The sequence below is a fragment of the Sylvia atricapilla genome, chromosome 1 (assembly GCF_009819655.1).
Source record: "Sylvia atricapilla isolate bSylAtr1 chromosome 1, bSylAtr1.pri, whole genome shotgun sequence".
NCBI lineage: Eukaryota > Metazoa > Chordata > Aves > Passeriformes > Sylviidae > Sylvia > Sylvia atricapilla.
The window spans coordinates 8,652,199-8,665,110 of NC_089140.1; the positions used below are offsets into that span (position 1 = coordinate 8,652,199).

Below are 12,912 nucleotides of genomic sequence, written 5' to 3' on the forward strand. Positions count from 1 at the left end.
TGAAAGGAATCTGAATATGCAGGACAAAGAAAATACTGAATAACCAAAAGTGCTGGAATCAAAAACTGGCAAATTTCATTGTGCAAAAGTGTCTTGCATTAGGGGATTCATTAGAGGGACTTCTGCTGTAAACTGAACTCACCAGCTGAGAACGTCTGAGGAAAAGGGAAATCAGGATGTACCAGCAAATACCAGAATAATTAGGAGGCAACAACCTTATGCAGAGATGAGAAAAGTGAATAGAAATGCATACACAGAAGTACTTCAAAGAGCACAAGGAAAGTTTTAATTTGAGGGAGACCTGCTCTGCAACCTGTCACCCAGCCCTGGCCAGACATCCTGACAAAAGGTGTGAAGGGTTAATGAAATGATGCTGGGAGTGGGGAGCTGATCTTACAAGAAGACACGGTGGCTCCTAGTGAGGGGCTGAAAATGCCCAGTTTTGACCACCTGCCAAACTGATCCTGCTCCCTAAATCAGCAGAAAACTCTTTATATTTTCTGCTGGGTTGTTTTATTGATTTAATCACCTATGTTATTTATACTGATTTAATCACCTACATTGATTAAACGGACAAGAGCCAGAACCAGTTGCACAGGAAATACAGACATGGATAGGAGAGAGGAGGGAGAGAAGAAGGAGGAGGAGGAGAAGAAAATCAGGGATCATCCCTTTCAATGGCAAGAAGCTGATGGATTGACTCAGCCTGTTTCTGGCAACTTCACCTAACTCAGCAGAGCAAGGCCTGCTCAGCCTAGAAAAACTCGACAGGGCAGAAAGGAGATTTGGTCTCCCAACATTCAACCAGATAAGACAGAAGCCAGTGCTGTTGCAAGAATAAATGGACATATACTGTCCATCAACAGAGCTGGGCTGCAAGTTAGAAGAGTAGTTTTAGGCTCCATACCAGCCAGATTCTGCAGCTTCTAATGGGATTAGTCAGGAAAATGGGAAAATCATAACCACTGAGGGACACCCAATAAACACTCAAGTAAAAAACTTAGAACAGAGGGCATTACTTTTTCACCCATAGAGCATTTATAAGCATGCAGCAACAGGATTCTGCTGTTGGAGAATGTTACAGAGTCCACAAGGATAAATGGGCTCAAAAAGGGAATGGCCAAACTCCAGAAGGGGAAACATCAGTCTCTGCTTCAAACAGCCTAAGTGTTCCTGGGATGGAGCTACATAAATTTGTGCCAAGGGTTATATGTAAGGAATGTGTGGTAGCAGGAGACCAGAGTGCATGGTGCAGGATGTCTTTTCAACTCCTGCATCCAAAGTGTATGGATCACTGAAGAGGCAAATGAACCAAATTCTATGTCCTGTATTCCACAACAGACCAAATGAGCATTCTTATCTGGCCAAAATATTTCCTTGCTTAAGACTAGGGTATCAGATAGTGCGAAACAAGCACAGCTTGTAGGCAAGTTTTCCATTTCTCAGTTAAAAATATTTCACTTATATTCTCCACCATCCATCATTTTGCTGTTATTGATTTCAAATGCTGTAGAGACTAAGGTAAGCATAGAAAATTGAACTGATAAAAGTGAGTATTTAATTAATACAAACTCCAGTCTTGCAGATCCATTATTTGATTCAAATAATTTATTTTTCATATTACAGGTTTGTGTTCCAGAGATGCATAATACACAAGATCTAGCAAATGGTTGTACCTCTGTTACAGAGTTCCACAAAGTATTTTGCCAAGCCAAAATACTCAAAAATTGTGAATGAGATCCCAATAATCAGGACACATCCTTAAAAATATATTTCAAAAGGAATCAAGAAATTTCTGACTACAGTAAAGTCAATGACAAACCTTCTGTAAAGTCAATGACGAAATCCATATGGGATTAGTTTTAATTGCCTTTTGTTTTTTATGAGCCTTCAGGACTCACCCACTTGCCATTTCCAGTCTCTGTAATCAAAAAATTAATTTTCCCCTTCAACTGACTGATGGAGTTTTCCCATAGTCTAATAAGCCCAGTAGTTGAGGCAATAAGAGAAGGACAAGTTATCACAAGGTTTGTGCTCTAATTAAGTGTCTCCAGTCAATTGGAGAACAAATTTTTCTTTTAAACTCATCCTGCAGGAAAAGGTTAGTGTCTCACAGGGAGATTTGATGAATTGGACAGGAGTGCTCTGGAATTAAGGGCTGGGAGTGTGGCCCAGACAACTATGAGAAGGTGAAGGGACCAGGCTGGGAGGGAGAGTGGGGTGCAGAGCCCAGCTGAGCTGTCCCTGCTGTTGTCCCTCAGGGGAGAGGTGGGTGGAAGCAATGATGTCTGCTTTTGGGACCGTCCACCTCCTTCCTTTTCTGCCCTGCAGAGGCAGGAGCTGCTGGTCCTGTTCTGCAGATGGCACAGGCAGGGGTGCAGTGGGAGCAGAGCTGTCAGACTGTGACTTCATCCGTGCCTGGTGTCACCCCTGCTTGCTGGGCTGCATGTGGGACAGAGGGAAGCTGAGGATTACCTTTGGAAAACATTTAATTTGATGCCACTTACGTTCAGTTCAAGCTTGACACCTCAAACAATGGCGGTGGATTGATGCAATTTACAGAAGATGGGTTTATCTTCTGCTGATGTTCACTGAATTTATCCTTTAGATTTGACTGACTTCATTCCTGGAAGCTGCTTCATACAGCAATGGTGACAGTGGAGCACTGAAGACCTCTCTTGAGGCTGGAAAAAACCCATGGAAAATAGCTGGAAATACCTGCTTGGAAGGTAAGAGCTTAGCCTAAGAAGGGAAAAAATCTGCAAGAAACAGAATGACAGGAGGGGACCAAGAAGGACAGAAATGTTTTAAACTAAAAATAAACCTCAGTTCTGAAACTTAAATATATAAAGCTGTCTATTAAAAAATAGTACCAGATTACACCTATACAGTGCCAAATAATTAATAACTTTTAATAAACCTAATAAATTTGGATTTCACCAAAATCTTGTTGCAAGATTTTGCAAATCATTGTTTCAAGCAAGGACTGTGAGTTCTTAAGTAAGACCAGCACCTGTGTTAAAATGTACACTGCTGACATCTTTCCCAGGTACATCAATTATAATTAAAGTGTAATAAGAATGCCAGGATGGACTTCACAGGCACTTTCATGCTGGAGCCCTAGCATTTAAAATTAAATCCATTAATTGTAACTACTGTACGTTTGTGATCTCTCTGACAGCGTATAAACTAATTCATTGCTTTTGCAGCCATGCCAGTCTTTGTTAATTAAAGGTTTGTGATTTATTTAATCTGAGCAGGGATGTATCAGAGTGCCCCAAACTGGACTGATAAAAGTTCATTAGTTTGTACTGTTTAAGACAATTTGGAATCTGATAATGAAAAATGTTTCTAGGCGCCTGACAAAAATTGATTAGCAAAATGGTCTCTAATTGTTTAAAGGAAAGCTCCATATTTTCTTCAACCCACCCATCTGAAAGTTCATATGTTAAGAAGCTCTTCTCACTCTAAAGTGGCTCTGAAATACATTTGAAGATAAAAGGCTGATTTAAGATTATTGTTGGCATTGCTTAGGGGAGGAGGGAGCCATTGTGCTGTCATCATCTCGAAGGCTTTATTTCTTTCTTCTCTTTCCATACACAGCAGCCAACACCACAGTCTCTGAGTGAGAGTCAAGTATTAACAAAAGTATTCTTCCAAAAAAGTATTAAGATAGGAGTTTCTCTGCTTTGCAAATGTGAAAGAGAGCTGAAGAGTGTGGGACCAATGTGACCAAGTTGTGGCTTAGAGGAGACACCCCTTTGGCATCAGAAATATCTCAGCAACAGCAATCCTCACCACAGACTGGTGAGTCTCATCGTGAGGCTGGCCCTGGAAGAGTCACAACAGTGATCCCCAAAGGAACACAGAGCAACCAGATGAGATGTAAACAACCACACCATGGCCATTAGTTTGGTGAACTGAGTCATCTGTGGGCAAAGCAGGACAACTGATTGCTCAGCTCACTGTGCAGTGTAGGTTTGAATGTCCCCAAGGATGCAGGCTTCACAAGGTATCTCTCTGGGTCCCATCCAGAGTGTTTCACCACCACCAGCATGAAATATTCTAGCTGAAAATAATCTCATTTCCCTTGTTGCAACTTGTGTCCATTCCAACTTGTGTCCTCAAGATGACTTTGGTTCCACCTTCACTGCACTCTGATTAGAGGGTAATAAAATGCAGGGAGGTCTTTCCTTCAGTTCTGGTCTCAACAAACCAAATCCTTTCAGCCTCTCTTTGTATCATACAGTCTATTTCCTCATCGTGTTGTTGGTCCTCTGATGATTTCCTCCTGTATTTCAAAATCTTTCTTGCCCTGAGTAGCCCAGAATTGCATGGAGCTCTGCAGATTCACTCTCAGAAAGAAGAGAGTGTAAAGAGCCCAGAGAGAAGTTCCATCAAGCTGCTGGCTATGCTCTAGTTAATACAACTGGCTACACAGCTGGTTTTCTCTGCTGCAGGGGCACACTGCCTACTCACGTCCAACTTCTTGCCTAGGTGCAGCCCAGGCATTTCTGTGCACAGCTGTTTTGCAGCTGGCTTACTTGGTCATGATTATGCAGCAGGTTAGTGGGAGTGCCTGGCACTTAAAACTACATCTCTTGAATCCTGTGGCACCTCCATCTCTTCCTAATGGCACTTTGAGAATCCAAATTTACTGGAAGATATCGAAAGAAAAATGTAATTTCTGTGTCTTTTTCTAGAGTAGATGCTAACTACAGTCTTAAGAATTGGTAAAATGGGAATTATTCAGCAGTTTCTGACACTTTTCTCAGCATCCTTCTCTGACACTAATAATAATCCTGAAGAATTTTATGGCTCATTTGTCCTTTAGATCTTAAAATCTGTTTAGAAGTGCCTAAGCATCATTGCTCCTGCTTTAAGGATAATGGATAAATGTATTCTTTATTGTTTTATTTTCTTATTTTCTTTATTTTCTTTACTGGCTTGTTTTTGGTCACATGGAAAGTGAATTGACTCCAGCTAACTTCAGCCTTGCACATGGCAAGTGCCCAGTCTCATAATGAACTTTCAGACAGTCAGCACATCCAGTGACCTGAATCCCTTATAAGGGAGGAGTTTAGAAGAGGAAGGAAGTGACTCTCTGTGTGAAGTCTAGATGAAGAGGTCAGACCAGATGCCTAATATTTAGACAGCTAAAATTGGATTACACTGATGTCACTTATAAAGAAATATAAGAGTAGGTAGGAGTAAAATTCAGGAACTTTATTGTAAGGCAGCATAAACTGTCTTGACTCCTACTGATTTCACGTGTACCCATGCTCATTTTTATCAATGGCAAACCTAAATGAATGGATCAGGGCAAATCTAATGCAAAATGCAAAATCTAAAACTACAGAAGAACCTATATAGCTCATATAGGACTAAGATAAAACACCCATGTAGAAAATTAATCAAATTAATCTGAATAACTTGAATGATACACAGATGTAAATCAAAACATTTTTTAAGGATCCCATGGCTAGCTGTAGTAAATTCTCTAAAATAATTTTAAATATCAGAATACTATTGTTTCCCCTTAGATTTCTGTGGTGGGTGGTTTTTTTGTGGTGTTTTTTTGTTTGTTTGTTTTGTGGTTTTTGTTTTGTTTCTTTGGTTTTTTTGGGGGGGTGTTTTTGGGTTTTTTTGTTTGTTTGGTGGTTTTGTTGCTGTGGGGTGGGTTTTTTCTTTTCTTTTCTTTTCTTTTTTTTTTTTTTTTTCTTTTCTTTTCTTTTCCATGATTTTTTTTCCATGAGATCATAATTTGTGTCCCTTAAATACTTCTTTAACGAGTCTTCAGAATATGAATTTACTGGCTGCCCTTAATTTCAAGCTGCTTCCAGATGAAGGCCACTTCCACCTTGTAAGAATTGATCAGGGAAAATTTACTTTCTGAGTGGACATGGTACTGACAGGTGTTTTTGTCCTTTTTTCACTCTTACAGGAGCCCAGGCCTTGTGCAACAAACAATCCATCTGAGTGTTGATATTTAATGAACAGAGGTTGAGGTGTACTGGGATCTTCTTCAAACATTCAAGAATGTTAACATTTGTAATTATGAGTAATTTGTTATGACGGACCCTTTTAAATCCTTTTAAATTCTTGTCTGAATTCCTACATGAAAATACATCCATAAATCCTTGTATCAATACATGCACATGTAAGTATGCATCTGCTTTTCTGGATCACAAGGAAGCTCAGGTGACTTAATTTAAAGAAAGAATCTGGTCTGCTTTTTCTCAAATTTGAAAGATTTGACTTCGACAAGGTTTTTGTTTACATGAGCACCAAGGGAAGGTGAAAATACTCCAACCAATTTAAATAGGAAATTAAATGGAACATGTTTTAACAACAACTAGATGTGTACTCGCCCACAGCACACATGTTTCTCTCAAGATAATATCAACATGTTGGAATTGCTTGGAATACCAATTCTTGTAATGCTTATGTTTAGGGAAAGCTTCCAGGTGTATCAAAGGTGAGCCAAAGATAGTAAGGTAAATATGAAGTTATGTTTGTGTCCACTTGAGTATAATTATTCTTTAAAATTGGACTTTCAATGACATGTAAGAATCCTGAATGTGCCATTCCTATTAAAATAAATAGTTCAGGTTTTAGGCAGACTTGAAATAGATGATCCTAATCTTTACTATTTAGCTGAACATCTTTGCAGCAATAGTATTTGAATTAAATATGTTTATATTTTGAAACCCTAGAAAACAAAACAGGATTTATGGTTAAGTAACATTTGCCAAATAACATAAGGTTTTGCAACAATAGCTCTAACACTATAACAATCCCTTACCCCCAGTGCTCCTCAGAAGACTAGATTCTGAAAATAAATGATCTTGCTCCATCAGAAGATGCAAATGAAATGTAGGCACCTCTGGGGGTGGAATTTTGCTATGTAGATGCTATAAAGGAGCTGAGACCACAGGCTAGGAACTTTTTCATCTTTGAAGCTATGGATATAAGGTTCCTCATCTTTTCAGCTCAACACACCTCTAGAGGAATAAGGTGTCAATACTGAGAAAGGTACCATTTGTTTGACTTTTTTACAAGAGCAGGGACAGAGGGCAACCAACAGATATTTGTAAATTTCTAATGGAAAATCCCCAAAATCTCACTGAACCAAGCCCACAAAACATGGAATGATGGCTCCAGACTGGAACCCAAAGGCATCACTGTAGTTTGCTGATGTGATTAGCTCTGTAGTACGGGATGGAGCCTGTCCATTTTTCTGGGCCAAAGCCTTGAACAGTTGTTTTGGTAATGTAGATGAGCCTTTAGGTCTTAATAGTTCCTACAATTACTGCTGAATCTGGCCTTGGCTCAGGAATAAACTCCTTGTATTGAAAAGATTTACTACCCTAACTATATCTGTATCTCAATTTAATGAAAATGTTAAGGATAATTTGATGGTTTCTTGCCAGTGTAATTTTAAATAAAATGTCTTCATTCCTTGGCAGTGTCTATTGGCATTCAGGTTTAACTAAAGGAAGTGCTTAAGTGAAGTGCTTTTTACATTACAGTCTTGCCAGTATCTTCTCTGATAGAGTAGATTTAATTTTCAGTGTTTTACCCAGAGTAAATAAATTAAAAAAAAAAAATTACCTCCCACCGTCAGTCCATATGGTAGCAAACATTACTAAAAGCATTACTAAAAATCAGATATTGGCCTATCACAGCACTTGGACTAATCTCAAGCCTCATCTCCTGTAAATTAAAGCATTTCTAACTTATTTACTGTTCATTTTTTATGCACTCTTGTAAAAAATCTTTCTGTACCTTGGGAAATAATGTAGCACATAATGAGGTGCTGTCAGTGCATCTTAGATTTTCATCTGAGTTCAGCAAGTCAGCAAAAAAGTTTAGGACACTTTATTGTAATTGCATAGGGAATGGAAAGTAATGGTAAGGTGGTGACAATTTGGCCATCATACCCTACAGAACTGAGCAATTGCCAAATACAATTTTGATTTTTTACCTGTCTAAATCAGGAATGTGTGTACAGAATGAGGCCAGAAGGACAATGCATCAGAACTTAAATTGTTTGGAGATAGTCTGAGAATAGAAAAAAGATTGTAGATATAAACCAGTGCTCATTTAAAGGGTAAAACATGCATAATATTTATTTTCCTTCTAAAAATTTAAGTGCCATTGATTTGTTTTAATATATAGAAAGGGTATTTACAAAAATTAAAAAATCTCCCTGACAGAGGCAGTGTGTTCTGCTACTTACATTAAGGTACCAGGAGCTCATAATTTTAAAAGTTCATAAGTCACCTCAGTAATGTTATCCTTGGCACCCAGCACAACAACTCAAGACCTTCATCACTGTTGGGAAGGAATGATTTTTCTTGTTATTATTGCTACTCACCAAATCTTAATTTCTCTTTTTTTTTTCTGCTCAACAAGAGACATTCAGAAGTGTCAACAAGAGACTTTTAGAAAATGGCTTTGCTCTGAGCCACTCACAGTGAAAAAGGAAGATCTTACGACAGCCATATGGGCACCACAGATTTTTCCTGTCCCTTGGTACCTAGAAGCAGGCCCTGGAGACAGTCTATAGATAAGTTTCTCCGTAATGTGGATTGACATAACTGTGACTATATTTGTGTTGCTGTTTCAATTTCTATGGCATGCATTTACAAGAAAAATATGGTATTTGTACACACTTGGGAAACTTGATGTCAGGGACTGAAGAAAATGTCGAGGAATTACGTCTTTTTAATAGACTGCATCTGATAAACAACTGGACCAAGCCACCTGTACCTGGGAGTACTGTGTACACATGCTTGTAAAGGCAAAAAGGTACAATCACAGGGCAGAGAACTGTGACCAGGAGAACACAAAAAGTCTTGTGGAATGTGTAATAAAGAGATGAGAAACATGGGAAAGATTGCAGCAGGCGAGGCAGGTGGGTTAACAGAGCATACATACAAGAGCAGTGTTCCTACATCCTTGAGTATGTGTTTGTCAGGACCCTGGATTGCCCTGAACAGCTTCATCTGGGGTCCCCACTCACTCACCCCCCTGCTCATCAGTCCATCTAAGTTCAGGTGTACCTGTCTCCAGCCCTTCCTCCTGGATGAACTGTGCACCTACCCCATAGCACTGTCTGGCCTCTCAGGACTTGTCCACTCACCCTGCCCGGGGCTGTCAGTGAATCCTGTGTAACCACTGCCAGGCTCTGCCCTCTCTCTCTCTGGATCCTGTGAAATTATGTTCTGACCTGGGAGGCCATGGCCTCTGCTGGGAGCATCCACTTTGCTTCCTTCATGGAACAATCTGTTTTTGCTGCTCCCTGAGGATATTAAACCAGTCATGGCCTCAAGGGGCACATCCAAATCACAGAATCACAGAATGGCTTGGACTGGAAGAGACCTTAAAAATCATCTAGTTCCAACCTCCCTGCCATGGATGGGAACACCTCCCACTAGATCAGGTTGCTTGGAGTGCCATCCAGACTGTATTTGAACACTTCCAGGGATGGGGCATCTGCAGCTTCTCTGGGCAACCTGTGCCAGTGCTGACCACCCTCACAGTAAAAAATTTCTTTCTAATATCTAATCTGAACCTACTCTTTTTTTTTTTAAAGCCATTCCACCTTGTCCTGTCACTGCATTCCATTGGAAAAACTTTCTTTCCATCTTTCTTGCAGGCTCCTTTCAGGTACTGGAACACCACAATAAGGTCACCCCAAAGCCTTGTCTTCTCCAGGCTGAGCAATCCCAATTCTTCCAACCTTTCCTCATGGGAGAGGTGCTCCATGCCTCTAATCATCTTGGTGGCCTCCTCTGGACTCAATCCAACAGGGTGATGTCCTTCCTGTGCCCAGGACACCAGAAATCACCAAAATTCCTCAGACACTCATCAGCTGGGCCTGTATCATTCACCAACCACTTCTGCAGAAGGTAACAGCCAGGTTCAGCAGAAGATCTTGTGTCCTTATGATACTCAAGCTGGACCATGTCAAATCTGTATCAGTGAAAAACCTACTTCATAGAAACTCTGCCCTCTGTAGTTTCATGCTTCTTTGGCTTCTTACATGAGGAGGGGTTGCATCCCTAAGTTGTCTTTGGTACTGATACAGATGGCAAAAACTGACAGGTTTACTCTGTGCTAATGAAAATTAATTAATTAATTGCTAGGGACACCTAGACTAGTCCTTTTTTGTATGAGACTGACAAAGTTTATCAAGGCCAAAGTAAGTTGAAAAGAATCTTGTCATGCTGGGAAAAAACCCCATACTATCTATTTCAATACAAAGTGGTGGTATATTTCATCAGCAATGCAATGTTGAAACTATGAACAAACATTTGACTTGGTATTTCACAATATCCTAAACCCCATCTGCATTTGTAAACAGTATTTAAGGAGGCCAGGCTTGCTTATACTGAGACGATGTTATCTGGGGAAATGCCAGGCTAATGCTGATTATTGCCAAGCACTCATTCCCTTATGAAAAGTCTGAAATTTTAAAATTTAGACTCTTCTGAATCATCCAAATCCAATGAAATCTGAACAAATTTTTCATTTGCCAGTCAGCTTGACAACAGTTAAAGAGCACTGTGCTCTTGGTATGAACAGCTGCAAAGCGCATACATCCTCTCCTGATGTGGGCACTTGCCATTTCTTTGTTGTGATATACTGATGTGTGAATTCACAAGCTAGAGCTCGTGAAATCAAATTTCCACTGAAGGGAATGAAAGCTGGATTTGGCCACGTATATTTATTTACTGCCTTGAGCTGCAGACTGAGCAGCTGCTTTTTGTTATTGTTGTCTGTGCCACCTCTGTACCTGGAGGAATGCAGTCACCACACTGAAGAAATGGAGAACGGGCTAAGAAATGTAAAGCAGCCTCAGGTGTAGTTTCACCATTTGGATCTGCTGCCTTTATAGCACAGTCTTTTTCCACTCCTCATCAGCTGAGGTCCCATTCCTGAGCCCACCTTTATCATGGATTTTGTCGAGTGTATTTTCATGGCTGTGTGAATTGACATGGCTGGACAGAAGCCTGTATTGGTGTGTTCAGTGCTCAGTCTTCACCCTGATCACGAAGCCTTTGCCATGGGGCCGTGTCCATCACATGTCCATCTCTTCCGGGAGAAGAGGAGGCTCAGGGATGACCTTATCTGTCCCTACAACTCTCTAAAAGGAAGATGCAGCCAGGTCGGGGTCCGTCTCTTCTCCCAGCACAGGAGAGGAACTGGCCTCAACCTACACCAGGAGATGTTCAGGTTGGACAATAGGAGGAATTTTTTTCCACAGAAAAGGGTGATTAAACATCGGAATGGGCTGTCCAGGGAGGTGGAGTCACCGTCCTTGGAGTTGTTTAGGAACTGGATGCGGCACTTATTGTCGGAGGTGTTTGGTCTGAAGTTCAGCTCTGCGATCTCAGAGGTCTTTTTCAACCTTATTTATTCTGTGATATGCTTATGCTACTAAAAGTACAAATTATATATATATATATACATACATAAATAAATGTATACACATATACACATACGTGCGTGTGTCTAACAAGCAGCCAAACGACGCTGAGGAGGGCAGCCCTATGCCAAAGCCCGGCTGGACCCTCAGCCCGCTTCTCGCCCTCCGCGCGGCCCGTCAGGGCAGGATGCGGCACCGCAGCGCAGCGCAGCCCCAGCCGCCCCCGCACACGCAGCGGCAGCTCCCGGGGCGCCGGGAGCAGGGAAGCGTCCCCGGGAACACCCTCAGCCGGCAGGGCCGGGATGTCCCGGGCGGCAGCCGCAGCCGGCGCCGCTGAGGCCGGGCGGGCCGGGGGCGGGGCGGCGGGCGCGGCCGTGTGTCGGGAGCGCGCCCGGCGGGCGGCGGGCGGCCGCCATCTTCTCTGCGCGGCCGGCGGGAGCGCTCCCGCTGCCCCCTCCTCCGCTCCCTCCTCCTCCTTCTCCCTCCTCCCACTACGCTCCGCCGCCGCCGCCGGTCAGGAAGGGGGCGACCGGGATAGCGAAGGCCGCGGGGAAGGCGGGGGACGGGGAAACAGCCCCGCGGGGGCGGGCGGGCCGCGGGGCGCCAGCCCGGGGGGTTCGTGCGGCCCCTCCGCTCGCCCTGCCGGCCGGCCGGGCCCCGCTCCCCATGGGATAAGCTGTAAACATGTTCAGCTTTGAAGGGGATTTCAAAACAAGGCCCAAGGTGTCCCTCGGAGGAGCGAGCAGGAAGGTAAGGAGCGGCGCCCGTGCCTGTGTCGGTTCCGCCGCCCCCCGCCCTGTTATCGGTGCTTTTACCGTCGGGCCTTCAGAAATGGGAGCAGCGATGACTAAGGTTTAATAGAGGGGGAAAACCATCCCCTCCCGATGGTGTGTTTATCGCTGATCTCCCTGCCTCTCTGTTGTTATTATTATTTTTTTGTATCATCAGGCCACACCATCCCAGGCTTGTAGTATAGTAAGAATTGTGGGAAGCGAGGAAATGTCTCCTTGGCTCGTCCCCCCCGCAGGCGAGCGATCGATGCCGGGTGTCGTGGCCCGCGGCTCCCGAGCAGTCACTCTCCGGGTCTCCCGGGGGAAAGGACTCGGAGACCTGCTGTCGTTTCCCTCCGGAGGGAATGTCTGGAGTGGACCTGCCTCGCCGGAGGGATGTGGGACACACACAGCTTCGCGCAGCCCGAATTGTTGGGGGAGGTTCATCCACGTGAGCCGGGGCTGCCGTGTTTGGTCTCTGTCAAGTTTAGGTTCAGTCAGTTTGTCGTGAGTAGCAGTTAATTGTCAGCTGTACCAGACTGATCCCCTTGTATTTATTGATGGGAAAGAAGCAGAATGATTTATTCAGATCGTGCTGATTAGACGGGATAAGCAAATGTTTAGTCGAGCACTGAAGGGCACAGGACTTAGGAAGAACGACAGAAAGGACAGAATGTTTTTAGAAGTGGCCTGATCTGTAGGGGT

The 12,912-nt window shown here is 42.9% G+C and overlaps 1 protein-coding gene across 1 annotated transcript in view; it reads left to right on the forward strand.

Annotated features, from left to right (window-relative positions):
* Positions 1-11,836: 11,836 nt before the first annotated feature.
* The window catches only part of UBE3C (ubiquitin protein ligase E3C), a 72,255-nt gene continuing 71,179 nt past the window's right edge, over positions 11,837-12,912 (forward strand). Inside the window, exon 1 of the mRNA XM_066314472.1 lies at positions 11,837-12,187. Within this exon, the coding sequence (XP_066170569.1) occupies positions 12,122-12,187 (66 nt within the window). The 5' untranslated portion in view covers positions 11,837-12,121. The remainder of the gene's footprint in view (positions 12,188-12,912) is intronic.